Here is a 24428-nt window from a genome sequence, read left to right on the forward strand (position 1 = left end):
GACCAGAAATGTGGCATTTTAATTGAATAACTTCATACTTGCTTGATAATTGTATATTTAACATAAATAATGTCCACTTGTCACATTTATATTTCTTTTAAACAATCAATTAGTATTTAATGAATTAGTGTCTGTACAGTGAAAAATAAGGTAGTTGTTAAAAAAACTTAAATTTTTATTGGTTTTGCTTACATAATAAAAAATCAGTAACTATAGCCACTTTAGGCAACCAAAAAATCCTCCCAGATATATAATTTTTTACATTGTTATATTACAGTTTTATAAAGTTAGCTACAGCATACCCATGTTTTGCTATAAACTGTATTCCTTTGGCCATATGTAAGCTATCAATACTAAAAGGTGTTTGAACATACATCCACATTAGCAGTGGATAATAAGGGAGAAAATAGGTTAAAATCTTTTATAAATCTTTTGAGCTGTAACATCCATGTTAACAATAATTTTGTCTGTTGCTATATTAAAGTCCTTAATACTAGGAAACATGTTTTGAAGTTGAACGATAGCACCTTTTTCTATCTTGGTTTTGAGTATGTAAAGAAATTATAATTGTTTCTTACTTATCAGTATGTTAAAGTTTTGAATCAAACATTTTTTTAAAAAGCCACTGAATGCAATTTTATTATAAATAATGCAAGTATGCTTTTTGTGTGTAGTTTCAAAATTTGGCAAGATAATTAGAGAACATGATACTGACATGGAGAAGGAAAGGGTATCAGGATGTAAAAATTCAGTACATGGTAATAAAAATAATCTAAAATTTAAATAGAAATAAAATATATTAATAAACTGTGAAAATATTAGTGATTCAAAATTAATTTAAAATTGAGAGTCTAAAATGTCTTCTATGATAACAGGCCTCTGAAAAAGTGATTGGGATGAAATTAAAAAACAAGTTTGTGGGTGATTTATAAATAGAATCCATATGGTGTGTGAATTAATTATTATTGCTCTTTCTTTCTGGCCACATTGTTGGGTTTTGGTTTACTGTACCATCACATTCAATATTGACAGAAAACAACATTACTAGCTTATTTCCAACATGTGGCGCAGCCTATTAAAAGAAAAACAAAGTAAAAATTTGGGCATATTTTAAGACCGAGTTAAAGCTCTTGGGCCCAATTTATTTCGAAAGTCACTCTGAGAACATTGCACTGTGTTTTGCTGGAACAAAATCAGGACCTTTTGCATTGATGTGACGAGGCAATGACGAACGTTAGGCTAAGAATGGGAATCTGTCCCCATGGGTTTCCTCCAACCCCACCTCATTTCCTCTCTCTTCCGTTTTCTCTTGTACATACTTTCACACACATCTCATCCCAAGCTATCCTAAGGCACTTTGCTTAGAAGATATAAAAATTAGGCAGGAACGCACAAAGCTAAGAGGTTCTTACGGTCTCAAAAAGCAGTTTTGCCTCTAGATGAAAGAAAAGCACCATGTCAAGCAAACTTTTCTATTGGCTATTTACAAAAATAATACAAAAATTAGTAATAAGCTTTACAGGTAGCTGTTAAATGTACTAATCTGTATGATTTTGAAAAATAGTATTTTAACTATAGCATTATACATATGCTAGAAACCATTTTAACCACAGCATGGGTGAGAGAGGGTGCTACCTGCCCCTTTGTCATGTGGACACTGCACCAGGCAGTTCACAGTCTTTATTATGAGGTCACTGGCATCTCTCCATCGTAAAGCTATGAGCACAGGGCCTGCCCTCATTTAATCATCTACATGCAGTGTATGTAGGTAAGTATTTACAGATGACAAAACCAAACAGAGTTTAAGCTACGATAGTGAAAGAAGAAGATTTTAATAATCCTGAAAAAATTGTAGATAGTATTGTCTTCACAGGGTATGTGAATGACAGATTCAAAGAAGTCTTTTGGGATAGCCTTTCAAACATTCTATTTCTCGTTGTGAGGTTTGATCTTAACTGAATGTAAAGGATGTAATAATTTTTTTTAAAAGTATTATATTTTAAATTCAGCTGGCACATGTGCCAGTCTGTTACATGCTGCTTGTTTGTGACATGTTGGTTACATATTGCAGAATGCTGAGGTTTGGGCTTCTAGTGAAAGGAGTGTAATGATTTTCAAAAACAGCCTTGCTCTTTCTGTTACTCCCTCCTGATCATTTAAATGTTTCTAGTGTCCGAAAAATGCAACAACTAAACTGCTCTCTCATTTGCATCTAATTACAGTCTGATAATAGTGTGATAATATTAATTGAAAAGTTGTTTTAAAGGATTTTAAAATTTTAAATTGAGTAATTTAAGCTTCATTTAAAAGTTCTGTTTTACAGTGACTTATTCTTCCTTTATATCAGAGTCCCATTGATTTAAAAATAAATCTCTTTTTAGAAAGAATTAAAATTCTGAGTGAGCTCATTTTTAAGCCTAAGTGTTGTGTGAATATCCTGGAAGTTGTTAAGAGCTATGTTGAAGTGCTAACTGTAAAAAATTAAGTGCTTTCACGATGAGGCTTTCTTAATTCCCACTGATTTTCTTTCCATGCCGTAAACAGCTCATAAAATGTCATATGTAGCTATGAGTGTTAAAATAATTACACTTAATATTTTAATAGTGTGCTGTGCAAATACATAGTTTTTGTTTTGTTTTGGCAAATGTTTCATTTTGTTTTAATGACTTCGGTCCAATATAAAGAAAATGAGATACAGTGAATAGTTCTTCTTTCAAGATGAGCTGTATTTATTACTGGAACGGAAGTTGTCATATCCGTGATCATTAGCTTTGAACTTTAAGCACGACTGCTTTTCCTCCAAGGACTGTTTTTCTTCAAATGACTGGCACCAGCAGCATAAGCATGACTGTACAAAACAAAGTAACTCATTATATGTTAACATCAGTCACCTTTCCCAACTCTTCCTCCTCTCCAGGGTTCTGACTTTCTTTGTATGATTAGGAGTTCTTGGGCCCTTTCTTTCAGTGCTCTTTTATTTTCCCTCTTAAAAGAATATAATCACAGTAGTAGCATATGATAATTTTTTAACTAAAAAATGCAGAGAAGAAAAAAACCTACATAGTTAAAATTTCTCAACAAGAGAAAGCCACTTTTAATTGATATTTACTCTTGGTTATTTGATAATATTTGATAAACATATAATTCAAGACTTTTCCCCATGAAAACAGAAATATTTGCACATACATGAAATAAATAAATTATACACATGTATATGTGCATGTGCTGGAGAATGTGAGTATAATTATTTTACTGAGACTGTACTGTATGTATACTCCATAACCTTGTAGATACTTTCACAAACACCTCATCCCAAGTTATTCTAAGCCACTTTGCTGAGAAGATTTAACCTGCTTTTTCTCACTTGACAGTGACATAAATATCTTCTCATGTCAATGAATTTAATACTGCTTTCCTATTTTTTCAGCCATGTATTCTCATATCTCTTTTCAATATTGGTAAACAATAATGTTATATAGTACAAAAGCATCTCAATTTTCTTCAATTTTTTTCTTGAAGTTTTTTAAATATAAAAATTTTTTCATTCTGCTTGTCTTCTGTTCATTCTATTTGTAAAAGAAAATGAGAAGTCCACTGTTTTATGTCTTATAAAATGAGGGTGTTGATCCTGATGGAAGTTCTCTTCCAACTCTAAAATTTGAGTTATGAGTGGGCGAAGAATGTTATAGGCTGCCTTATTGTTTACGCGGGAGCTACGTTCTTAGCTTTCCAGTAGTGAAATACCATGGACAAATGGATGATTTTCACATTAGGGGAGGGGATATTTTATTTCATGTTAGATTGTTGAAGGAGTGAATGAATAGAAGGATGATAAAATGCAAGCAGCTGAAGAAGGAATTATATGTATTTCACATTGAACAGCACATCACTGTTATACAAAAAAGGAAGAAAGAGGTAAAACCTAAACTATTTTTTTTTGTTTACCTTGCTATTCTCACAGTCCATGTGAAAAAGGAACTAATTTAGTTATAATAATAATTGCAGCTGCGAAGTTCAGAATCTACCAAAAACAGGGAACAGGGCCTTTAATTCATGTTTAGCCCTTATTTTATTATGTGATGCCTATCAGACATCAATGCATGTAATTTTTATTACTTTTTGGTCAACAATTCCATGAGTGTAACTGATTGGCTGAGGCAGTAGGGAGTGGCTGACTAGGATTTATAGGCAAAAACAATTATAGTGATTTACAAGCAAAAGTTGTATTTAAAAAAATCATCCATGATGTAATAAAAGGGAAACTATAAGATAACTTACTAAATCTGTCTGGATAGATATATTAGCAGTTTTGAAAGCTTATATTTGAGCCATATTACAAAGAGCTTTTTATTTTGGGATAGTCTCTTACCTTAAAGCAGTTTTTGAATCTTTTGCTCACCAAATACAGAGCAATTGGGTTAATGCAGGAATTCAGTGAAGCCATGTTGATACCAATATAGTCCAATACCAACAGAAAGCTGCAACAAAATAACCCAAAATGTGTCTGAAAAATATGCTATTCTGAACATGTAGTCATTGTAGCTTCTGTGCTTTTGTAAGGAAAAAAAATGCCAATATACAATGGTTCTAAATTTATCACTTGTCTTTGCTAACAATGATTCTCTGCCTGTCTCTATCTGTGTCTCCCTCTGACTCTAGCATTTCTACTGACTTTCCTCCATTTCCCCTTCCCAGGCCCAATTCTTCTCTTTTAAAATAAAATCTCATTCGGAAGTACTGAAGCTGGCTGAAAAGAAGAAATTTAGAAAACGCGTTGGAGAATCGGACCTGACATTTTCCGCCTTGGCACTCACTCATCATCTTGACAACTCTGACTCTCTGTCCCCAGTGTTCTTCATACCCCCCTTCCCTGTCCCTCTCAACAGGACCTCAGATAAAAATTGGGAGTCTCCATGACTTCCTAAGGCTTAGAAAAATGGTAGTCTGTCTTTCTGCCTATAAAAAAGATCGATGGAAACACTTCTGAGTGGCATTTATTTACAAAATCATTTCTAGTTTGCCTTTCTTACCTCAAAAGTTCACATCTATTGGGATCATTCTGATTATAAAGAGTGAGCTTCAGAATCCTGCTGAGGTGAAGGGGAAGCCAGCAGAGGGCAAAGACAAGGACCAGGCAAAAGACAGTTTTGGCCACTTCCCGTCTCTGAAATAAATCCATAGTTTGACCCTTAAAAGATGGCTCATTTTACTCATAGCATTCTATCTTCTAAAACGACATTTAATATTGTCTACAAAAAGTCAGTGGCATATGTAAAAACTCAGGACACTGAGCTTTATATGGAATAGTTAATGTGAAGTGGAACCGAAGTGACTAGAGATTCATCTTTAAAAAATTCTGATTCTCCCTAGATCCTTTTAGATTATATAGAATATCTCCAAATAAATAATATAAAAATATTCTTTATCTATTTAAAACTACCAGAAGCAAGAAAAAGGAAATATGCTCTGGTATATAATAATGTTAGTTTATCATCATCATCATCATAGTTTTCATATTCATAATTATAAATTCAACCATGAGTTATCAAATATTTGTATTTTCTTACCTGCTTTAGGTGATCATTTAAAGCAATCTGCATGCCACTTTTCTTTCTCAACATTTCACAGGTCATTAGCGTATAAAAAAATGCAGTGATGGCCAATGGCAAGCAGAAATAGAAACTGAATAGCCACCAATCTTTTGCTGTCTTGTAAAACTATGGGGATGAGAGAATTTTTATGATTAATACTCCTCTGTAAGAAAATCTTATATAATAAATGTTAAACTTAAAAAAATTCATCAGGGAATGATTATCTTCTAAATTAGATCCAGTTTATATATATCATACAGAATCTTTCAGGCCACAGTAACTGAACAAATAAATAGTTATGTTAAATAAAACAAATTTTCCCAAAAATATTTCAGTTCTCTAAGACAATGTGTTATAAGCATGCACAAAACTTAAGTAGTTAGGCAAAATTTGAAATATTTGGTAATTCAATGCTTTGTCTTCACATAAGAAACTTACCCTTAGGGTATTTTTTGTGTGAAATATAACACCTAAATATGTAAAGATAACTTAGTGTTTAGATGAAGTTCTCACTTTTTAGCAAGTTTGTTTAATGGGAACAACAGATACGAAAAGGTCTAGGTTAACCATTTAGCTCAGTAACATATAAATCTAACCTCGCAAAAAGATAAAATCTGCTTTTGACTTATGTCATATCTCTTATTCTTTTTCTTCTCTGTTATCTTTTTCATATTGCTTTAGATATATCTGTGTTGGAGAGGAAATTATGTAACCTAGGCAGCACTTTTTTTTTCTTTTTACTAATAGGAAACAAGGAAATAGCAATTTCATTTTCAATTTCACATTATGTCCTTGATTCTTTTACTTAGCATGATATATACAGTTCATAAAGTTTTATTTAGTCTCCTTACTTATACAATAGAAAATAATCATTGGGAATAGTTAAGCCAGCCCCCTTTGCATTAATGTCTCTTAACTCATTCTGTTGGGAAGAGCCTTTTACACTCAGGATCTATCTTCTGGAAACGAGCATCATCATTCTTTTTCTATTCCCTAATCAAATGTTCTTTAATAAATGACCAGGATGAAAAGTTTCTTGCAATGGCAGCTTTCTCTTTGGCATCAAAGACAGAGAGAGGGGAGTCTTGCCATTCAGACTCCATCCATATCAGGGTGACTTCTATCTGAATGTTTGCTGGACCATCCATTCCTCTGACAACTACTGAGCCATCTTGTGCAGATTACGTAGTAGTCAGTCCTTATGGGGCTGTAGGATACAGTAAATTCCTCTTCAAAGAACCAATATGTCAGTGTGTTCAGCTTCCCTGTTCTTTGTTCTCCATTTTAAAGTTTAACTCCCTCATTCTTTACATCTCCTTGCCCCTAGTTTCAGTAAACAACCCGCTCCTAGCCTCTACAACCTGCTCTTTCCTTAGTTATCCTTCATCACCTGCTTTGTCCTTAGTCATCCTTAGTCACCTGCTCTGTCCTTAGTCATCCTTAGTCACCTGCTCTGTCCTTAGTCATCCTTAGTCACCTGCTCTGTAACTGTCCTTCCCACTGAAACTACTCACCCCACCACTCCAGCTTGTACCCCTGCTCTCTTTAAAATAGCCAATTGGAATTAACTTAGACTGTGCAGTTCAACCCTACCCAATAGGGGAAAGATGCAGCAGTGGGAACTAGCTGCATCAGGGATAACAACCCCTTCCCCTCCCTTGTCTGGTATGCTCTCGCCATTGCTCCATTGTGAGACAAAACCTTCTATAGAAGTAAATTGCCTTGCTGAGAAAACTTTTGCCTGAGTGCTATTTTCACTTTGTGGCACCAAGCATTTTACTTCTAACATGGCTTTGGGTAGAAAAGCTATAAATTCACATCAATTCTTTCATGTGGACCTGGTTTATCTATGCCACTGAGATCAAGGGGATTCTTAGAGAAGTAGTGATCTAGCTTCTTGCAGCTTGAGTCATTGATCACCATTAACTCCACAGTCCTTGGATCTATACTCTTAATTTATGCCAAGGACAGTCATAAATCAACAGTTTCCCAAGGAGTGGGGAACAGGGGAAATATAGCTAAATATTTATAAGACAAGAGCAGAAAGGAAAATAAAAAAAGTAAAATTTACCTGCATGAAAGCTGTCTTCTGAACGGGATGAAGCAAGCAGATTCGTAGATAACTTCCTTTGTAGTCCATCGTAATTATATCAAAACCTATGGCTTCAGGGACAGCCAGAACCACAGAGACCACCCAAATCAAAACAATTTCTACTGCTGTCCATTTTGGAACCCCAATTCCTTTAATTCTACTCCAAGATGCAACAGCTCGATATCTGAAGATAAAAATAGAATTGTATTTTAAGCTGGCATACCTTAGTTTTATTGAATTACACAGTTTATTTTCTAAGTAACATGGAAAACAATAGTATATATTCAGAATATACTTGGATTAAATAGAAGCTTCTACCTGTCAATACTCAGAGCACATAGACTCAGCACAGTGATTCCCACGGAGGCTTTCTGTATGAAAGGCACCAGCTTACACATCTCAGCTCCAAATGGCCAGTCCTCTGCCAGCAGCTGCATTGAGAAGACATGAAGCTCTGTTAGGGGGTTTCATAAGATACCCTCTGAATTGTATCACTTAGTGAAGAGTAATTAACATGCAGAGTAGGATAATTTCTGGTTGTCATTCTTTTTCTCATGGACTACTTCTTTGAAAAGCACCATTGTTCGATATATGTATGGGACAGAAAAGTGTGTTGGGATTGATGAAAATGCAGCCAGCTTATAAGAAGTCATCATGTGTATACAGTAGCTTAGAGTTCAGCTCACCTCATCAGAGCAAACTTGAGCCAGTCGCTTAAGTTCCTCCTGAAAATTGAACCTGTATACTGTCATGGAGTCTGAAATGCCCAGGTCATGGCCAAAGCAAAATATGGGTTAATTAAAATTGAATGGTAAATAGTCCTTAGCTGAGGAGACCAGACTTCCCTACTGAAGTAGTACTCCATGCAGAACAGCATGTGCATTCAGGCACTTGTTCTTCATTGCAGTCAGTTTACCTAACTGAACAATCGTTCAGTAGGAGTAGCTACACAGTTGCTCGAACACACCAGGCACATTCCTACTTAGGGCTTTCACCGTAGGTCCTTCCTTATCCTAGAAGGCTCTTTCCCCACAGATTCACCAGGTTAACTCCCTTATCTCCTTCAGGTCTTACTCAAATTTCATCTTTTCAACATGACTTACCTTGATCACACTATTAGATACCGTAACCGGTCAGACATCCCTATCTCCCTACTCTCTTTCCCTTTTTATCCATAGTCTATCAATTCCTGTGGCATATCACATTAACTTATTTGTTCGCTTAGTTTTTTTTCTGTCTGGATCCCTGGAGTGTAAGACAGACTATGAGCTCCACAACTGCTTAGAACAGTGCCTGACACATAGCAGATGAACAGTGCTTGATTCATAGACTCTAAAATATAACAGTGACTGGCTGTATAAGGAGCAAGAAGACATAGTTATTGCTATTATATATATATATATACACACACATAGTATGTAATATATATATAGTGTGTATATATGTACATGTATATATTTCTCTTTATCTGACTGCAGACTATGCAGCCATCTATTATTAAATGTGGTTATTTTCTTTCTTAGGACAATGTGGTGTGTCCCACACTGGTAAATGAATCACTTTAGGTAAACATCTGGATCAAATGTTCATGAGGTTTTGAAAATAAAAGTATTTCAAATCCATGGGTCTTAAAAATAGTTTGAAAAACAACCTTCCAAAAGTGAAAATTATTTTGAGACACAATGGAGTCTTTCCATCCTTTCACTAGTAGTGAAGACTCTACCGAGTTTGTCAAGCTGAGTTGATTGTTCTATAACTAGAATGACGTCAAAGCCTAAAATGTTTGTCTCATAATGAATTTGACTTGGAGATTCAACATAGGACCAACTTCATTTCTAAGTTAGATATCAAAACTTACACAGACATGTGGGACAAAAGTTGGCAGACTTATCGTATATATGCTTAATGTAGGATCCTGAAGACCTACAGGGCCAGGCAGGTAACACAGAGAAGTGGAGGGTGCCAGGTCTCAGAAAGTCATTGGTGTCAGGAAGATGACAGGGAGTGGGGTGGGGTCTGGGGTAAACTTTGTCTGAAAGGAGCAGCTGCTAGTAGACATCACATACTTTTTGCTAAGGGACCCCAAATACAAAAATCTCTTGATTTTTCAAAAGAACCCAGATTGGAATTTTTATATGAATCTCACAATTTATTAAAGTTCAATTCATATATATTTTTTAAAAACTCTCATATAACATTGTATTATCAAAATACATCTGTGAGCCATCATAGCCTCTATCTTGTGACTTCTGGGTTAATCAACTGACTCATTAATTCTGCTTGTTCATTCATTCATTCATTCAATGAATATTTATTGAGCATTCACTATGTGCCAGACACCATTCTGAGCACTCCTGCTCTCATGGAGTTTACACCATAGTGAGGGAGGCAGACAAAAAACACATACATACTTAAAATGGTGTTAAACAGAGGCTGTGATCATATTGAGTGAGGGTGGGATTTGAGGTGTTTTCTTGATAAGCTTCTCAGTAAGGTCACCCTGAAGAGACAACATTTGAGGAGAGACTTGACTGAAATAAGACAGTAAGCCATGCGAAGAGCATTCTAGGCAGAGGCAAGAGCGTGTGCAAATGCCCTGAGGTCAAAACAAGCCTGGTGAACTGGAGGTACAGCAATGAGGCTACTAGCTACTAAAGCTGGAGAAGACTGACCCAGCCCAAATTCATGGAAAATGAAGTTGTAGAGGGAAGAATTTGAAGGCTTTTTTTTGAGGGAATTCATTGCAAGTTTTGAAGAAGGGAAATGGCATGATCTAACATATTTTTCAAGAGATCACTATTGCTGCCCAGTGTAGGATAAAATGTAGGGCCAAGAAAGGAAGCACTGATGAGAACTAGTGGTGAGCTGGACCCTGTGTGCCCTGAGGCTGTGAAGAGAGGGTTATAGGCTGCATATATTTTAAGGGTAGAGGTAGCTAGCAGGACTTGCTGATGGGTTGGACACATGATGTGGGAAGTCAGGACACTCACAGAGGTTTACCATGTGCATGGTGAAGCCATTTACTGAAATGGGGGAGACTCGGTGTACCACAGGTCTGAACCAGCTTTGAACCCATGTAGCTTTAAAAGAACTGCCAATTACCCTTAGAAATAAGAATAAAAATTATCCAACTGGTTTCAAGGATTGTGCTAGACCCAGCCTGGTACAACTTATTCAGATAATATTCTGCTATTGATTACTCCTCCCTTCAAAACATGAAGCCTAATTTCCTTGCCTTTGAATGTGGATTGGACTTAGTGATTTGTTTTCAATGAATACAATGTGACAAAAGTGATGATGTGTGATGTCTGACACTATTCCTAAAGAACTGGCTTCCTCTCTCTTGGATCACTTATTCTCCGGGAGGCCAGCTGCCATGTCATGAGGACACTCAAGCACCTCTGTGGAGAAGCCAGATGGCAAAGAACTGAGGCCTCTTGAAAACATCAAGCACTAATTTGCCACGTCTGTGAATAAGAGGATCCTCCAGCTTTAGACAAACCTTTGGACAACTGCATCCCCAGCCAGTATTTTAAATGTACCTTCTTGAGAGACACTGAGCCAGGGCCACCCAGCTAAGCCACTCCTTAATTGCCAAACCAAAGACACAATGTGATTTAAAAAATATTTACTGTTTTAAGCCACTAAATTGTAGGGTAATTTGTTACTCTTCATTAGGAAACCAACATGCTTGCATTTGTTTGCTCATTTAAGTGAGTAATAGATCCACATTTGAACCCAGATGGTCTAGAGCCTATGCTTACAACCAGTATAATACCTGCCCGACAGTGGTTTGAAGGAGGTGATTGTACAAAAAAAAGTTTAGAATTAAATCAAATTTTTTTTAAACCTATAGCTATGTGTCAAATAATAGTAAAATATCTAGATGCAGAGCAAAATCTTCCGCTCACCTAGTGCGATGGTTAACTTTATGTGTTAACTTGACCAGCCACTGGTTGCTCAATTAAACATTCTCTATTTCTGGGTGTGTCTGTGAGGATGTGTCTGGAAGAAATTAGTATATGAATTTGTGGACTCAGAACAGCAGATTGCCTTACTCTAGGTGGGTGGGCATTATCCAATCTCTTGAGGGCCTGAATAGAACAAAAGGCAGAGGCAGAAGGAATTTGCCCCTTTTTCTTCCTGTCTATCTGGAATGTCTCATTTCATCTCCCCTGGCCCTCAGACTGGTTTCTCAGGCCTTTGGACTTGGACTGAATTACACCACTGGCTTTCCTATATTTGCAGCTTGCAGATGGCCAATTATGGGACTTCTTAGCCTCTATAATCTCATAAACCAATTCCTCATTATCTATTTATCTGTCTGTCTACTTACCTACCTATCTACCTATCCATCCATCTATCTAACCCACTGGTTCTGTTTCTCTGGAGAACCCTGACTAATCCCCCTAGTTATTTTATTCAAATAATGTACAAACATTTGGATATTTTAAAATATTTTATTCTGTCTTAAATTATTTCCAAATATGTTAATATTGTTGTCTTGTAGGTACCGCTATCAGAAGAATCAAGATGAATGAGCGTCCAGACCATTGAAGGGAAAGAAGTCTGGCTGATGAAAATGAGCTCTGCACTGAATCCAGGCCATGTTTTGAGGTTTCCATTGTTTTTGGCTCAGCCTAGAAATTGGATTATTGCTCTTCATACCACTGGAGGCCTGCAGCCCAACCTCTGACCCAAGCTATCACAGAAAACAGGGAAACACAAACTGAAAATTGTAACAATGCTCTTCAAGCTCAACAGAGAGATAGTCAGACACATAATCACCACGGAGAGATTACAGTTTTCTAGTCTACACTTTTGAAGGGAAAGAGACTGCAAAAAAAAAAAAAAAAAAGAGAGAGAGAGAGAGAGCATTAACCTTTATCAGCTTTCAGCATTTCATGCTTTCAATTTAGAACTGGATGCTATTGGCTCTGGATGGCCATAGAAGATGTGGGAAGAGCATGCACTGTTGCTTCCATTATTTTGTAGTGAGAAGGATGGCTTTGGCAAGACTCTAAACGCTCTTCCTTTAAAAATCTTAACCTCTGCCTCACTGATCAGAAGGCTTTGTGGAGACCCAGCAAAGCCTGATACTCTGTGACAGAAACCATGCCCACTATTGATGCTCATCTCTGTCATCTTAATGGCCTCTAGCAAGAAAGTCTTTAGGCAAGCTAGTGCTTGAAACTTACCTAAAATATAAAGGTATCCCTGGTGGGGAAAAACTATGAAGTTTTGCCAAAAAAAAAAAAAAATCACTCTCAACCAAGATGCCATCTTTAAAATTTGGTGAGAGATTGTTCTTATAGATGGGTATGATTCTTAGACATTCATTTCTTCATCATTCTTTGGGAAAAATAACAACATCTAACATCAATAATTTGAAGTCTAAGGATACAGCTTTCCCCACTGAAGAGGAAATGGATTCACTTTATTGCAAGAGGAAGCAACTCTAACTTTAAACCCAGCAATAACACATTCCTTATTCCCTATTTTTAGTTTTTTCTTTGGACTTTACCCCATTAAATTAGATAACTTAAGGGCAAGGTCTGAACAGTGAAGACAATTCAAACATGTAATCAAAAGGCAGTCTCTCTGATTGCAAAGAGGGTGTTTAGAGTTCAATATTGACACTATGTCGCTTCCACATAAATTAAAATTTTAAATCCTGTTTAAAATTCAGTTGAATATATGTTACCTAACATTGATCAAATATGAGCCAGTTGGCAATACTCACATAACTGGCACTGGTTTTCATATCATGATGTCTCATCTAACTGAATAGCTGTTGTTAGTGTTAAGTCCTGCTGGCAATATGGTATCCATTTGACAAAATGATAGCCTATGTTTGTGCTGACCCATTTTACCCTAAGGCTTATACTGCTTCTCTAGAACATTTCTTTTGGATGATAAACACAAATAAATAAACACTAGATTGAAAAAAGGTGTGGCCATACTGGCTAAAAGATTTCTACTCAAGAAAGACCGTGATTTTATAACTTTACCTTGGAACAGCTGCTTGAGAAAGAAACAAGGCAAGAGAATCCAAATAAATTATTCTATTACATTATAAAGTCATTTTGATATTATAGTTTAAAATTTTTCTAAAAGGATAAATAGCATGAATAAGAAACAAATATTCTTTACTTATTTGAGGGTTTTGTGAAGTGAATCCTACAAAATCTCTCTAACCAGGGGATTTACATTTTTCATTTCTCTTTTTAATTAAAAATCACATACTTGAGATAATAAATGAAGAAAAAAAGTCCTGTTAACACACACCCCTGTTAATGCCAAAAGGAGTCAAGCCCCATAAAGTCAGGAAATGCCAAAGTTAACTGTCTTGTACAAGCAAATGTTCACTCACCTCATTAAACATAGATAGCATTTTCTTTTTCTACTTTATTAAATTACAAGTGTACATTGAGCTTTAACTGTTTATTTGTTTCAGAATATTCTACAACATTTATAATGCCTAGTACAGTGATTGGCACACAGTGGTCACTCATTCAATGTTTGTTAAGTAACGATGAACGGATGAGTGGATGAATGAATTTGATCACACGGCAGAAATCATCTATGACAAAACATTTGTCATGAGCTTTTCAGTTCTCATATTCTACATATATTCTTTAGATAATTGACATGACTGTATATTTACTATTTATATTTTCTAGTACTGATGATCAGGTCTTCTTGGCACACAGAGTCAGAAACTCTAGAATTGAGGCTTGAGAGTGGGCTGGACTCTTGTTGGAGTTCCGCTCTTCCATGCAGGGCGGAAAAGGTAACGACAAAAATTCCTCTCCCACCCTCTCTCTCCTACTCAAACTTGTCAAGGCAATGACTGATATAAAACAGAACCTACTGTTTCTCACTATGTAATGGGATTCTATGAAGAGCTTCAGCTGTGGAGAGGATTGTTAAGTTTCGTGGAAGTAGATGCAGTAAACATAGGAGCATTGTCAGAGATGATTGTTTTAGAGGATGAGTGAGTGGTGTAATTAAGAGGACAACCAAGATTACTTTGCCGGACTGCAGTCTATTCCATCCTGTGATAAGTTGTGAACGTTTCTTTAAACGACTGGCATTATATAAATGTTTTCACAGTAAGAGTCAAAAAAGGAAAATAATGGAATGGCTGCATTTCACAACTTTAGGAAAGGGTGTATTCTGTTTTTGTCTCTGTTTCCTGTAGTAGTTAAGAGTTTTTCTGTGTTTGAACTAGAGTTTTAATGAGATAGGGCACCTTCACTCAAGGACTTCCATGCCAGAACTCTTTCTGTATTAATACACAAAGAAATAGTTCAAAGTAAGCTTTGAATTTGGAATCAATATGCTGATCAAGTGCATGGAAATATTTTCTTCTTGACATACAGTGCACCGTGCCCTGAAGGACAAATAAAAATTACAAGTTCTACCCTGCATCCATCAGAATGCCCTTAATCACTTAAAGATTAGCCTATGTGAGTTAGAAATATGTGGGTCAGAAATGATGTTAGCTTATCCCCCAGGGGTGCCATCTCAATAGATTACAATATGTACAGTGCCCCCTAGAGTTGTGCAAGGCAGCGGTTCTGTCCATGGGAATCTATTTCACACACATCCACAAAACAGAGGCCTTTTCACAGCTCTGGAAAGATTCCTATAACTTGCTGAAATAGAACAATGGCTTATGAAAATGAATTAAAGTTCTTGAAACAAAATCTCTAAGAGAAACATAGAGATAGAAAACAATTTTTAAAAATATTTCTTAAGAGAAATTGAAGTTTACCTCAAATATATTTTCCTACCAGAAATTTATTTCTAAGTCTGTAACAGGCCAGAAAAGAAATTGATTGTACTCTTTTATTATCTAAATTTAAAAATATATCCATAGTTTGAGCTTTAAAACTATCACTGACATATTACATATTTTGAAAAGATCCAACTAAGGGAAATAACAAACCCCATTCACAAACCTGGCCTATTATTAGTTCATTTATCTGAGCTGGATCTTCTAAGATCACTGGTGATATCTGAAGACACAGAAGAATGAGAACCTGAGGGCCTCCCGGCTCCGAACGAGACGTGCAAACTACATGAATTCAACAAACCTTATTAAGTAACTTCATGCCATACCTAAGCCTAATTCTATCGGTGGAATATCTTATGGGAGACTAATAAGCTGTGATCAGAAAATGTCTGATTACTATGGAATCTGAAAGCTCATTAAAATAGGCTGAACACACTGAGTGAGTGGGAAGAAGACAGCGTACAGTGTAAACATTCTGAGGATAGTTTTCCTCCTTTCTGGAAACTACAATGAAACTGAAGAAGACAGAAGTGGGGAAAAGATACAGGTCAGCAGGCATGAGTGCAGTTTTGAGCCTCAAAAGGGGAGACTTGCTTGAGAAATGCTTCAATCAATTTTGCTAATAAATTTCTGATTCAAGAATGATCCTCTTCTATCTTCTCCCTTCACGCCTTCTCCTCTCTCTCTCCCTCTCTCCCATCCACCACCACATTTTGGCCATTTTCTTGTTCCTTTACATTTTCACCAGAGGCCCTACAGGGAAGGATAAATAACTCTCTAAAATAAAAGCCTTGGAAATAATAAAAAGTCTAAAATTAGAGAAGTTGTTGGCTAAGGTATACCCACACACCACATTCAGCTATCTCCCAAACATAACCAACTTCTTTTTAACTGTGCAAAGTCCTGAAAGAGAATGTTTCACATCATAAATTACATCTTGAATCTTATTTCAGCTCAGGCTTTATCTGTCAACACCCTTTAAAGAACTTAATCATTTATTAGCATTTGGCATGTTTCTCTAAAAATAATCAACTATAGCATATTAGCTACGCAGAGATACCCTTATATGGTTTTCTTTGTGAATTGAAGAACATGGCTCCCTGGCCTGGAGACAACAGGGTCTTGGCTACGTTATCCTTTTGTACAACTATGGAAATATCTTCAATCTTGAAAGACTCATTTTAAATGAGCAAACTGAGAAATGTAAAGCTTTTGATAGATAAGCCTTACCATATTGAAAGAAAACCTTACCTTGACATTTGTAGAGGCTTGGATTTAAGGAGTGACCAAGTGGCAGATCAAAGGCAAACACAAGAAATACCATCAAGTTGAACCGAGGGAACCTTTCATTGCCCAAGGCCAAGTGCTTACTGACCATTTTGTCACAGAAATCTATGACCAACACGTGAAACAGTGAATTGGGAATATGAAGTCTGAGTTTCTGGTTTATTTGAATTCTGCTATCAACTTGTTATCTGACTATGACAATACTTTAATACAGAAGGAATCAAGCTTTCTTTTTCTTTTTCATTTGGACATCAGTAAAAATATGAGTGGAAAAAGCCCACTACTCTTATGTCTTATGTATAACATCATTTGTCTGAAGCATTTGTGTAGTATTGACAGTTGCAGCCACTATGATAGATGGGTGTCGGGGTATTTGCTGTATTGTTAACTGATTCCAGGTCATTCAAGCTAAAAGCCTGGCTGTTTATTAACACGTTTTAAAAGTTAATACTTTAAATGCACTTAATTGGTGCTCCTTAAAAATTATTTTGCTTTACATAAATAATACAGGTTCTACTTTTGGTTCAGAATGCTTATGCTGGTAAAATATCTTTAAATATTACTAAAATATTTCAGTTACTTAACTGGAAATGAGAACATTGTTATTAAACTGGGATAAATTAGACTCCTCTGCCAATGATACCCTTACTTCTTGTGTTGCTATATATGCATATGCTTCAGTTTACTGATTGGAATATATGAATATACTTCAGTTTACTGACTGGAAAATTATAACTTCAAAAGTTGGTGGTGTTCCATCAACTTTTACTTTTAACTACAAAACTAGTTAATTATACATAAACTTGTTAAGTACCAGAAGTAGTCTAAGAGGATAGTGCAAAAGGTAAATTTGTTCAGAAAGATAATCCTGATTGTGTCACAAGCAGAAAATGTCTGATTACCTGCCAAGGTCACTTCACTCGAAACTCATTTGTGGGTTCAGTGAAGCAATTCCGCATTTTGACACACCAGCATTTTAATGTTATATGTTCCCACCCTTAACTAGTTAAACGTTAAAGATCAGCAGTTTTGCCTTTCAGAACTATGAATGCAGCCTCTTTGCCTCTAATAGTAGCCTACAGTTCTTAACTGTAAAACCATCTAGAAGCACTCCAGTGGGTCACCAGCCTAATTTCTAGCTCTCCATCACCACTGGACACCTGATTACCTTTGGATCCTTACCAAACTAGTTAATGTGGATATTGGTATTTGTCTTATCAGTTTGCAAGTAGATTTGTTTTTAAATGCAATTTCTTTACACATAAAGGAAGCTATATGTGAGAGCTAACTTCTTTAACTCAGTTATCCATGTAAATATAACACAAAGAGAGTTAATAAAATTCAGAAGTAATTTAAGAACTCACTATTTGCTCAAGAATTTTTAACTTCTCCCAACCTACAACCAAGTTTTGTTAAATATCATTGCCAAAGCAAACCAAGCCAAATCAACTAACCAACCAAACAACAACATAAACACATTGATAGCATCCCCAAGTACACCCGGCTGTCTTGCTTTTTATCCAGCTTTGATATCTATGCTTCTACAACTTACTAGTGGAACACCAGGCTCTCATGTGAACAAATATCTAGATTACCCCATTTATTTTAGGATATATAGGAAGGGCAAAATAAGTAGCTTGTGAATAAGGAGAAATTCATCCTAACATCAGGTAGTCAAGCACTGGCTTTTGGTTCTGATGTATATGTAGACTATGTAAATATTAAGCATGGTGGCCCATATACATATTACAGATAAACATTAATATGCATTTATATCCATATTGAGATATTATATAAAATAGTGATTAATACCAAGAGTACAAGAATAACTTTCTAGCACAATATGACAATATCTTTCAAAATTACAATGCACACACATTTTGATTTAATAATTCCAGTTATAAAAATTTACCCTTCAGATGTAGTCACACATGTGTGCAAAGCCGTATGTACAAACATGTCATTTGTAGTCATGTTTGTCACGACAAAAGCTGGAAAACAAAGAATGCTCAAAACGCACATACACACACATACACACATTTTAATAACATTTATCATTTCTTGCTATGTGCCATGCCCTGTGCCAAATGATAGTCATCTTTTTACTTATATATTCTTATAAAACTTAACATTTTAATGTATGTACATGTACACATGCATATATATTTAAATAAATATCTCCTTTGGATGCCTGAAGTTTTCATTGTTCTTCTGGTTGGTGTTGTGTAATGTAGGCATAGCCCTAGTGTGTGCCTATGAGAAGCATAAGCAACGCTTATTATTTTCTGCATGTTTACATGAGTTTGAAGTTCTTCAGCAGCCTCAACTTGCTAAGTGTCCTCAGACACTTCCCTAGCCTTCAACACAGGATTTCACCCACAACACAGGAGACCTGTGAGAGTGGTATGATTCTTCCTAAAAGTTTCCAGGGATCCAGCTCCTTGAGGAAGTCCAGGCAGATCAGACATGTTTCCCAGTGCTTTTCAGCTTCCCACTGCAGCAACTCCAGATAAAGTCCCACCAATTCCACAGCCTGAAGACTGTAGCTTCCAATAAGAGCTATGACATTTTGTGATTTGTCAACTTTACTGAACTCTATATTCATTAAACTCTAGATTAATGGAATAGATTCACATTGACATTTCTGGGCCTCTGGGCCATTAGTGTGCCAACAGGAGAGTAGGAGAATTTCACAAACCCCCAGAAATTGTGTATATTGAATTCTCAAAGAGAATTATAAAACCCCACCAAAAAAATTAGAAATCACTGGTTTAGATTTAAGCCTCTCATATTAGGATATATTAAATATAGCCTTCATAACTCATTTAAATTACTTTTTTCTGAATGATCATACCTGACTACTCTGAAATTCTATATGCATTAAAAAAACTATGTTGCCACAATTATTTAGAGAATAAATGGCTTTTAACTAGTCCTGGATTTGATATTTTGGTAAATTAAGCCATTAGAATGACTTCCACTGATATTACACACTACAGACCAGCTGAAGGGGGTTTCAAGAGACAGAAATCCTGACTCAAATTAATTTCTGAAAATGTTTACCAAGTATTCTACTGTGGGATAGCATATTATTTGCCATAATTCCACCAAATGCTCCCAAGTGAGATCCTAAAACAATACTCAAGGTTGGAGATGACCATGCAGTTCCTGAGCATGCTTTGTGCAGTGGGATGGGGTGGACCACAGGGTCTTGGGCTGGATGATCTGGGTTCAAGCCCCAGTTTCATTACTTTGTAGTGGTATGACATTAGGCAAGTTACTTCTTCACCTCTCTGACAAGTAGTTTGCCTAGATCTAAAGCAGGAATGATAACGATATCTCCTCTACAGGGTTGTTATAGTGATTTAATGAAATAAACCAAGTGCCTAGTGCATCATTAACTGGTAGCCATTATTATGATATTGTGTCTCAAGCTAAACCTAAGGCCACAAGGTGGGATTCAATAATGATGACCTTAGTGATGGGACGTAATGTGATGAATGTGTTTGTGACCCATGTAGATTAATGGATGGACAGATTTGTAATGACTCATTGGCTTATTTCAGAAGTGAAAACACAGTCATGTTAAGACTGGATGGCTTCAGGGAAAAGGATGTAACTTCCTAGGGAAATCATACGGGAGTTTGAAATGAAAGGGAAACTGTATGACCTCTTGGGGAGTCAGAAATTCTCTAGTTTATCACAAATACTCATTTAACCAGACAGAGGAAATAAGATGGTTCTGGAAGAGCTGATTTATATCTGTCCTGGAGGCAACACACCAGAACTAAAAAAATGTTCTCAATCCCACCTTCTACACAGCACTTCAGCTACTGTCTGATTTAGAAAGGCTTCTAACTGGGCTGGACATGTGGGGTTTCCTGACCCCCTAAACAGAACTTTCATAAAATCCTGTGCCAACCTAGCAAAACTAGATTTTAATCTCCCTTTGGGAAGAGATCTTGTTAGATTTATTTTAAATTTATCACAACACCTTATACTGAAAAGTTCTCAATTCGGTTTTGATGAATTGAATTGAAATTCCTTTGCCAAATTAGAATGGGAAGACTTAGTTTGTGGGACGTCTTAAGGAGTAAAAGGGTCACTTCTGGCCCTCATGGAGTTGTGACTGCATTTAGAGATTCAATTTCAGCTCTTACCAAGTAAATCCTCACAGTTCATCAGAATCAATTGCTACACAGGATTTTAGGATTTCTTCAATCGATTCCCCCCATTTCCGGGGGTGATTCCCTTTAGAGAAAACTATATCCTAATCCACTCTCATGGCTAAACCTCAGAAATGTTTGGAATTCCCCTTAAAATATAGCTATTGGGTTAGGATTTTTAGAGATTTATGAAGGGAAATTTACAGGCACGCCTTATGGTAACTACTCCTACCAATAGGTCAAAGCATTCCCTACAACATTTCCCAACTTTACATTCCATTTTTTCCCCTTGTACTGAAGTACTGAAGTCAGGGCTAGCTATAGGCAAATCTGCAAAGCACAATTCCAATTCCTTACACTGTGATTGTGTTTTTATGTGCAACTTTCTATTGCTGCTGCTGCTGCTGCTGCTGCTGGGAAAGTTTTAAATATTTTCATACGTCTTTGAAATTTTCCAACTGTTTTATTTAGACTTCTTTTTTTTTTTTTTTTTTAACACCATAAAGCCTCAGTAAGTGGGCACTGGCAGCCTTATTGTGGAATTGAGGAAACTGAGGCCCAGAGGTGCTGGGATGTGTCTGGAGTTCCAAAGCAACCTGGAGCAACCTGGCTGTTTGTGTGTTTCTACTGACGCCCATGGTAATCACACAATAATGTTAACTACTGAAACCCTTACAGATTTTGAGTGCTCCTTGGTCTTGTCCATGAAATAATTGATGGGGTGCCATCATATAGCTTGCACTTTGGAACCTGACAGATTTGGGTCTGATCCCCAGCTCCACCTCTAATTCATTTACTTTGATCATCCTACCAGTCATCTGTAAACTAATTGTAATATCTACTTGTGGGCTGCTGGAAGGAATAACGGAAGTAACACATCTCACCCAGTCCTTGGCCCACTGTAGATATTTAATACACAGTAGCTACAGTCTGTCACAGCAGGTGAACTGTGTTTTTCCTACTCACCAGTCTGGATCTCTTTTTTCCAGGCCATTTATTTCCTAAAAGCCTACTTTGTACCTGCTACTTTCAAAGTCTTCCAAAACAGTGCTTCCCAAAGTTAGTGGGCGTATCAATCACATGAAGATCTTAAGATGCAGATTCTAACTTAGTAAGTCTGAGGTAGCCTTGCATTCCTAACAAACTCTCAGGTAATATTGATGCTGACTGTCCATGGACCACACACTTTTGACTAGAGGATGTACCCCATTAGGTGCACTTAGGGACTAGATCCTTCAGGACTAGTGGTTATCAAACTTTACAGTTCATCATAATCACATAAAGGGCTTGTTAAAATACAAATTACTGTGCTCCACTCCAGAGTTTCTGATTCAGTAGGTCTGGCGTGAGGCCAGAAAAATCTTCGTGTGCACCAGGTTCCCAAAGTTATACTAACATTGCTAGACTGGGGACTACGCTTGTCCTAAGCTTAGCAGAGGTCTACTGAAGATCTGAATGGAATTTTATTCCAATGGTTACTGACTTTTATGAGTGGACAGAACCAAATGGAATTTGGTTCCAAAGATTACTGACTTTTATGAGGGGCAGAACCTTAAGAGGGAGCTAAAGGGAAGCTCCCTCTACAAGCTTTCTCATCTCCCCGTCTCCAACCAGGCCCCCTTCCTCAAGCCCACCATGATTTCAGCAGGCGCCCTTTACCTTGTAGACATTGATAGGGATGTCAATGACGATGTGCAGCAGGTCTCCCAGAGCCAAGCTGGCGATCAAGATATTGGGACCGTTTCGCATGCACTTGTTCTTGTAGATAATTCTCAGAAGTGTGGAGTTCCCGATGATCCCCAGCACGAACACAAGGCAGGACACAACCGTGTTGATGTATTTGAAAGTCTCCTTGATCTCGATGGGTCCTTGGCACGGGGGAGGGGAGATGGTGCGTGGCGGAGATCCTGCCGTCCTGTCTCCTTTAGGCACCTCCGCAGGTGCCAACGACCGCGCCAGACTGGCGTTGGAACCCTTGGGCCATAAGGTCTTAGTGGGTGGCGTCATTATCTCTGCGGTTTGCAAAAGCGGAGTGGCCCTGTCAGGCGGGAAGCCTCTCTCCTCTCCCCAGATCCGCGACAGGCCGCAGGCAAGAACCAGCGCAACCAGGGCGCGTCCGCACAGACTTGGAGGCGGCTGCATGCTGCTACCTGTTCCAGAAGGCGTCCGGTGGCCGCTCCGCAGTTTCAGAGCCTAGAGACAAGCAGGGGAAGGAAGACAGGACACTTGGGTCAGCTGCCCGAGCCAAGTCGCTGCAAACGCTAATACCGCCCGCAGCCTCTTCACCAGTATCCACGCTCAAAAGTAACTCAAGTTTGCGCGCCAGTGGGGAACTTGGCGCTCATGACTCGCCAGCGCGGGTCGAAACTCCTTCCTGATGCCCTCTCAGCTGTTTTTCTTCCCCCGCGTGGCCAGGAGGGAGTAAATAATATGCAGTGGGGCGGGGCGTTCTGGAAGGGGTGTGCCAGGGAGGGAATGCTGGGGGTCCCAGGCAAAGCTCCGAACTCTTTCACGTAACGGGAGGAATACAGACACGTCTTAGTTAAGCGTGCGTGGGAACCGCGGAATTAAGGCACCTAGAGGCCAAGGGCTTGTGTCAAGCTCTGCATTTTGCCCCGCAGGGGAACCTCTATACCCCTGATTGAACTCGAAAGACTCCTCCCGGCGGATGAAAGCCGCTACTCCCTGGCTGGCTGAGCTACAGCTCCCCCAGCGCGCTCAGGAGTGCGCCGGAGATTCGGAAACCCGCAGGGACTTCTCAAGTCAGCAGGAACTTGGAAACCGCTGTTCCCTCCAAACGGCCTCAAACACTCGCGCTCCTTCCTTTACCCAACCTAATTTTAATTTGCCCTCTCTATAGGCTTTATTTTTATTTTTTTTAAATCCCGAACTAGTAAGCCAAACCGAAGCCCCTGGATAAGGTTCAATCAATCATTTTAATTCAACACCAAGCCCGAATGTTTACCTCTCGGATCTGACAAACCAGATGCAGAGCGACGAATGGAGACCACCTTCCCGGGACGCGGAACCCAGCTGGGTTCCAGCCTGCTCTGGGAGAGGAGCACGCCTCCCTTGAGCTGCAGGCGGGTCTGGCTCTGACGAAACGCTGCGAGAATGCCAGACAGTGTAGCCTCCACCGTTTGCTCGGGGTCTCTGCTGCCATCAGACAAGTACTTTTATTCATTCATCCCTTCCCATCAATCACCGCCAGACTCCTCCCGCGCCTGCCGACCCCGCTGCAACCTTTCCCCTTGGGCGATGCCTGGACAGCATCAGTAGTAGTTACCCGAGGGAGGGGGGCAGTCCTCGTCCGGGGACAGGTCCCAAAAGGCTGTTTATTTGTTAGAGTTCTACGCTCTTCAAATGAACCCAAATCAAGGGCAAGTTATCACGCACCATGTGACACCCGGCAGCTCCAGACTAGAACAAGGCTCTGCACTGAACGTGATAATTGAACTTTTAATGCCAAGTGTCACTTTTCTTTCAGGTAA

General features: G+C 37.9%; 1 protein-coding gene and 1 long non-coding RNA gene across 2 annotated transcripts in view; one reads left to right on the forward strand and one right to left on the reverse strand.

The window, feature by feature from the left end:
- LOC134728805 (uncharacterized) overlaps positions 1 to 13633 on the forward strand; it is a 52478-nt gene extending 38845 nt beyond the window's left edge. Inside the window, exon 2 of the long non-coding RNA XR_010109629.1 lies at positions 12194 to 13633. This is a non-coding gene — a long non-coding RNA (uncharacterized LOC134728805). The remainder of the gene's footprint in view (positions 1 to 12193) is intronic.
- On the reverse strand, positions 1 to 24223 carry EDNRB (endothelin receptor type B). Its single transcript, XM_003825253.6, has 8 exons — positions 23903 to 24223; positions 22597 to 23130; positions 8002 to 8114; positions 7663 to 7867; positions 5568 to 5717; positions 5031 to 5164; positions 4370 to 4478; positions 1 to 2848 (listed from the first exon to the last, which is right to left on the reverse strand). The coding sequence occupies exons 1-8, from the start codon at positions 24119 to 24121 to the stop codon at positions 2714 to 2716; spliced, it is 1599 nt and encodes a 532-aa protein (XP_003825301.1). The 5' UTR covers positions 24122 to 24223; the 3' UTR covers positions 1 to 2713.
- Between the last annotated feature and the right edge of the window lie 205 nt (positions 24224 to 24428).

Source organism: Pan paniscus, chromosome 14 (assembly GCF_029289425.2).
Source record: "Pan paniscus chromosome 14, NHGRI_mPanPan1-v2.0_pri, whole genome shotgun sequence".
Classification (NCBI taxonomy): domain Eukaryota; kingdom Metazoa; phylum Chordata; class Mammalia; order Primates; family Hominidae; genus Pan; species Pan paniscus.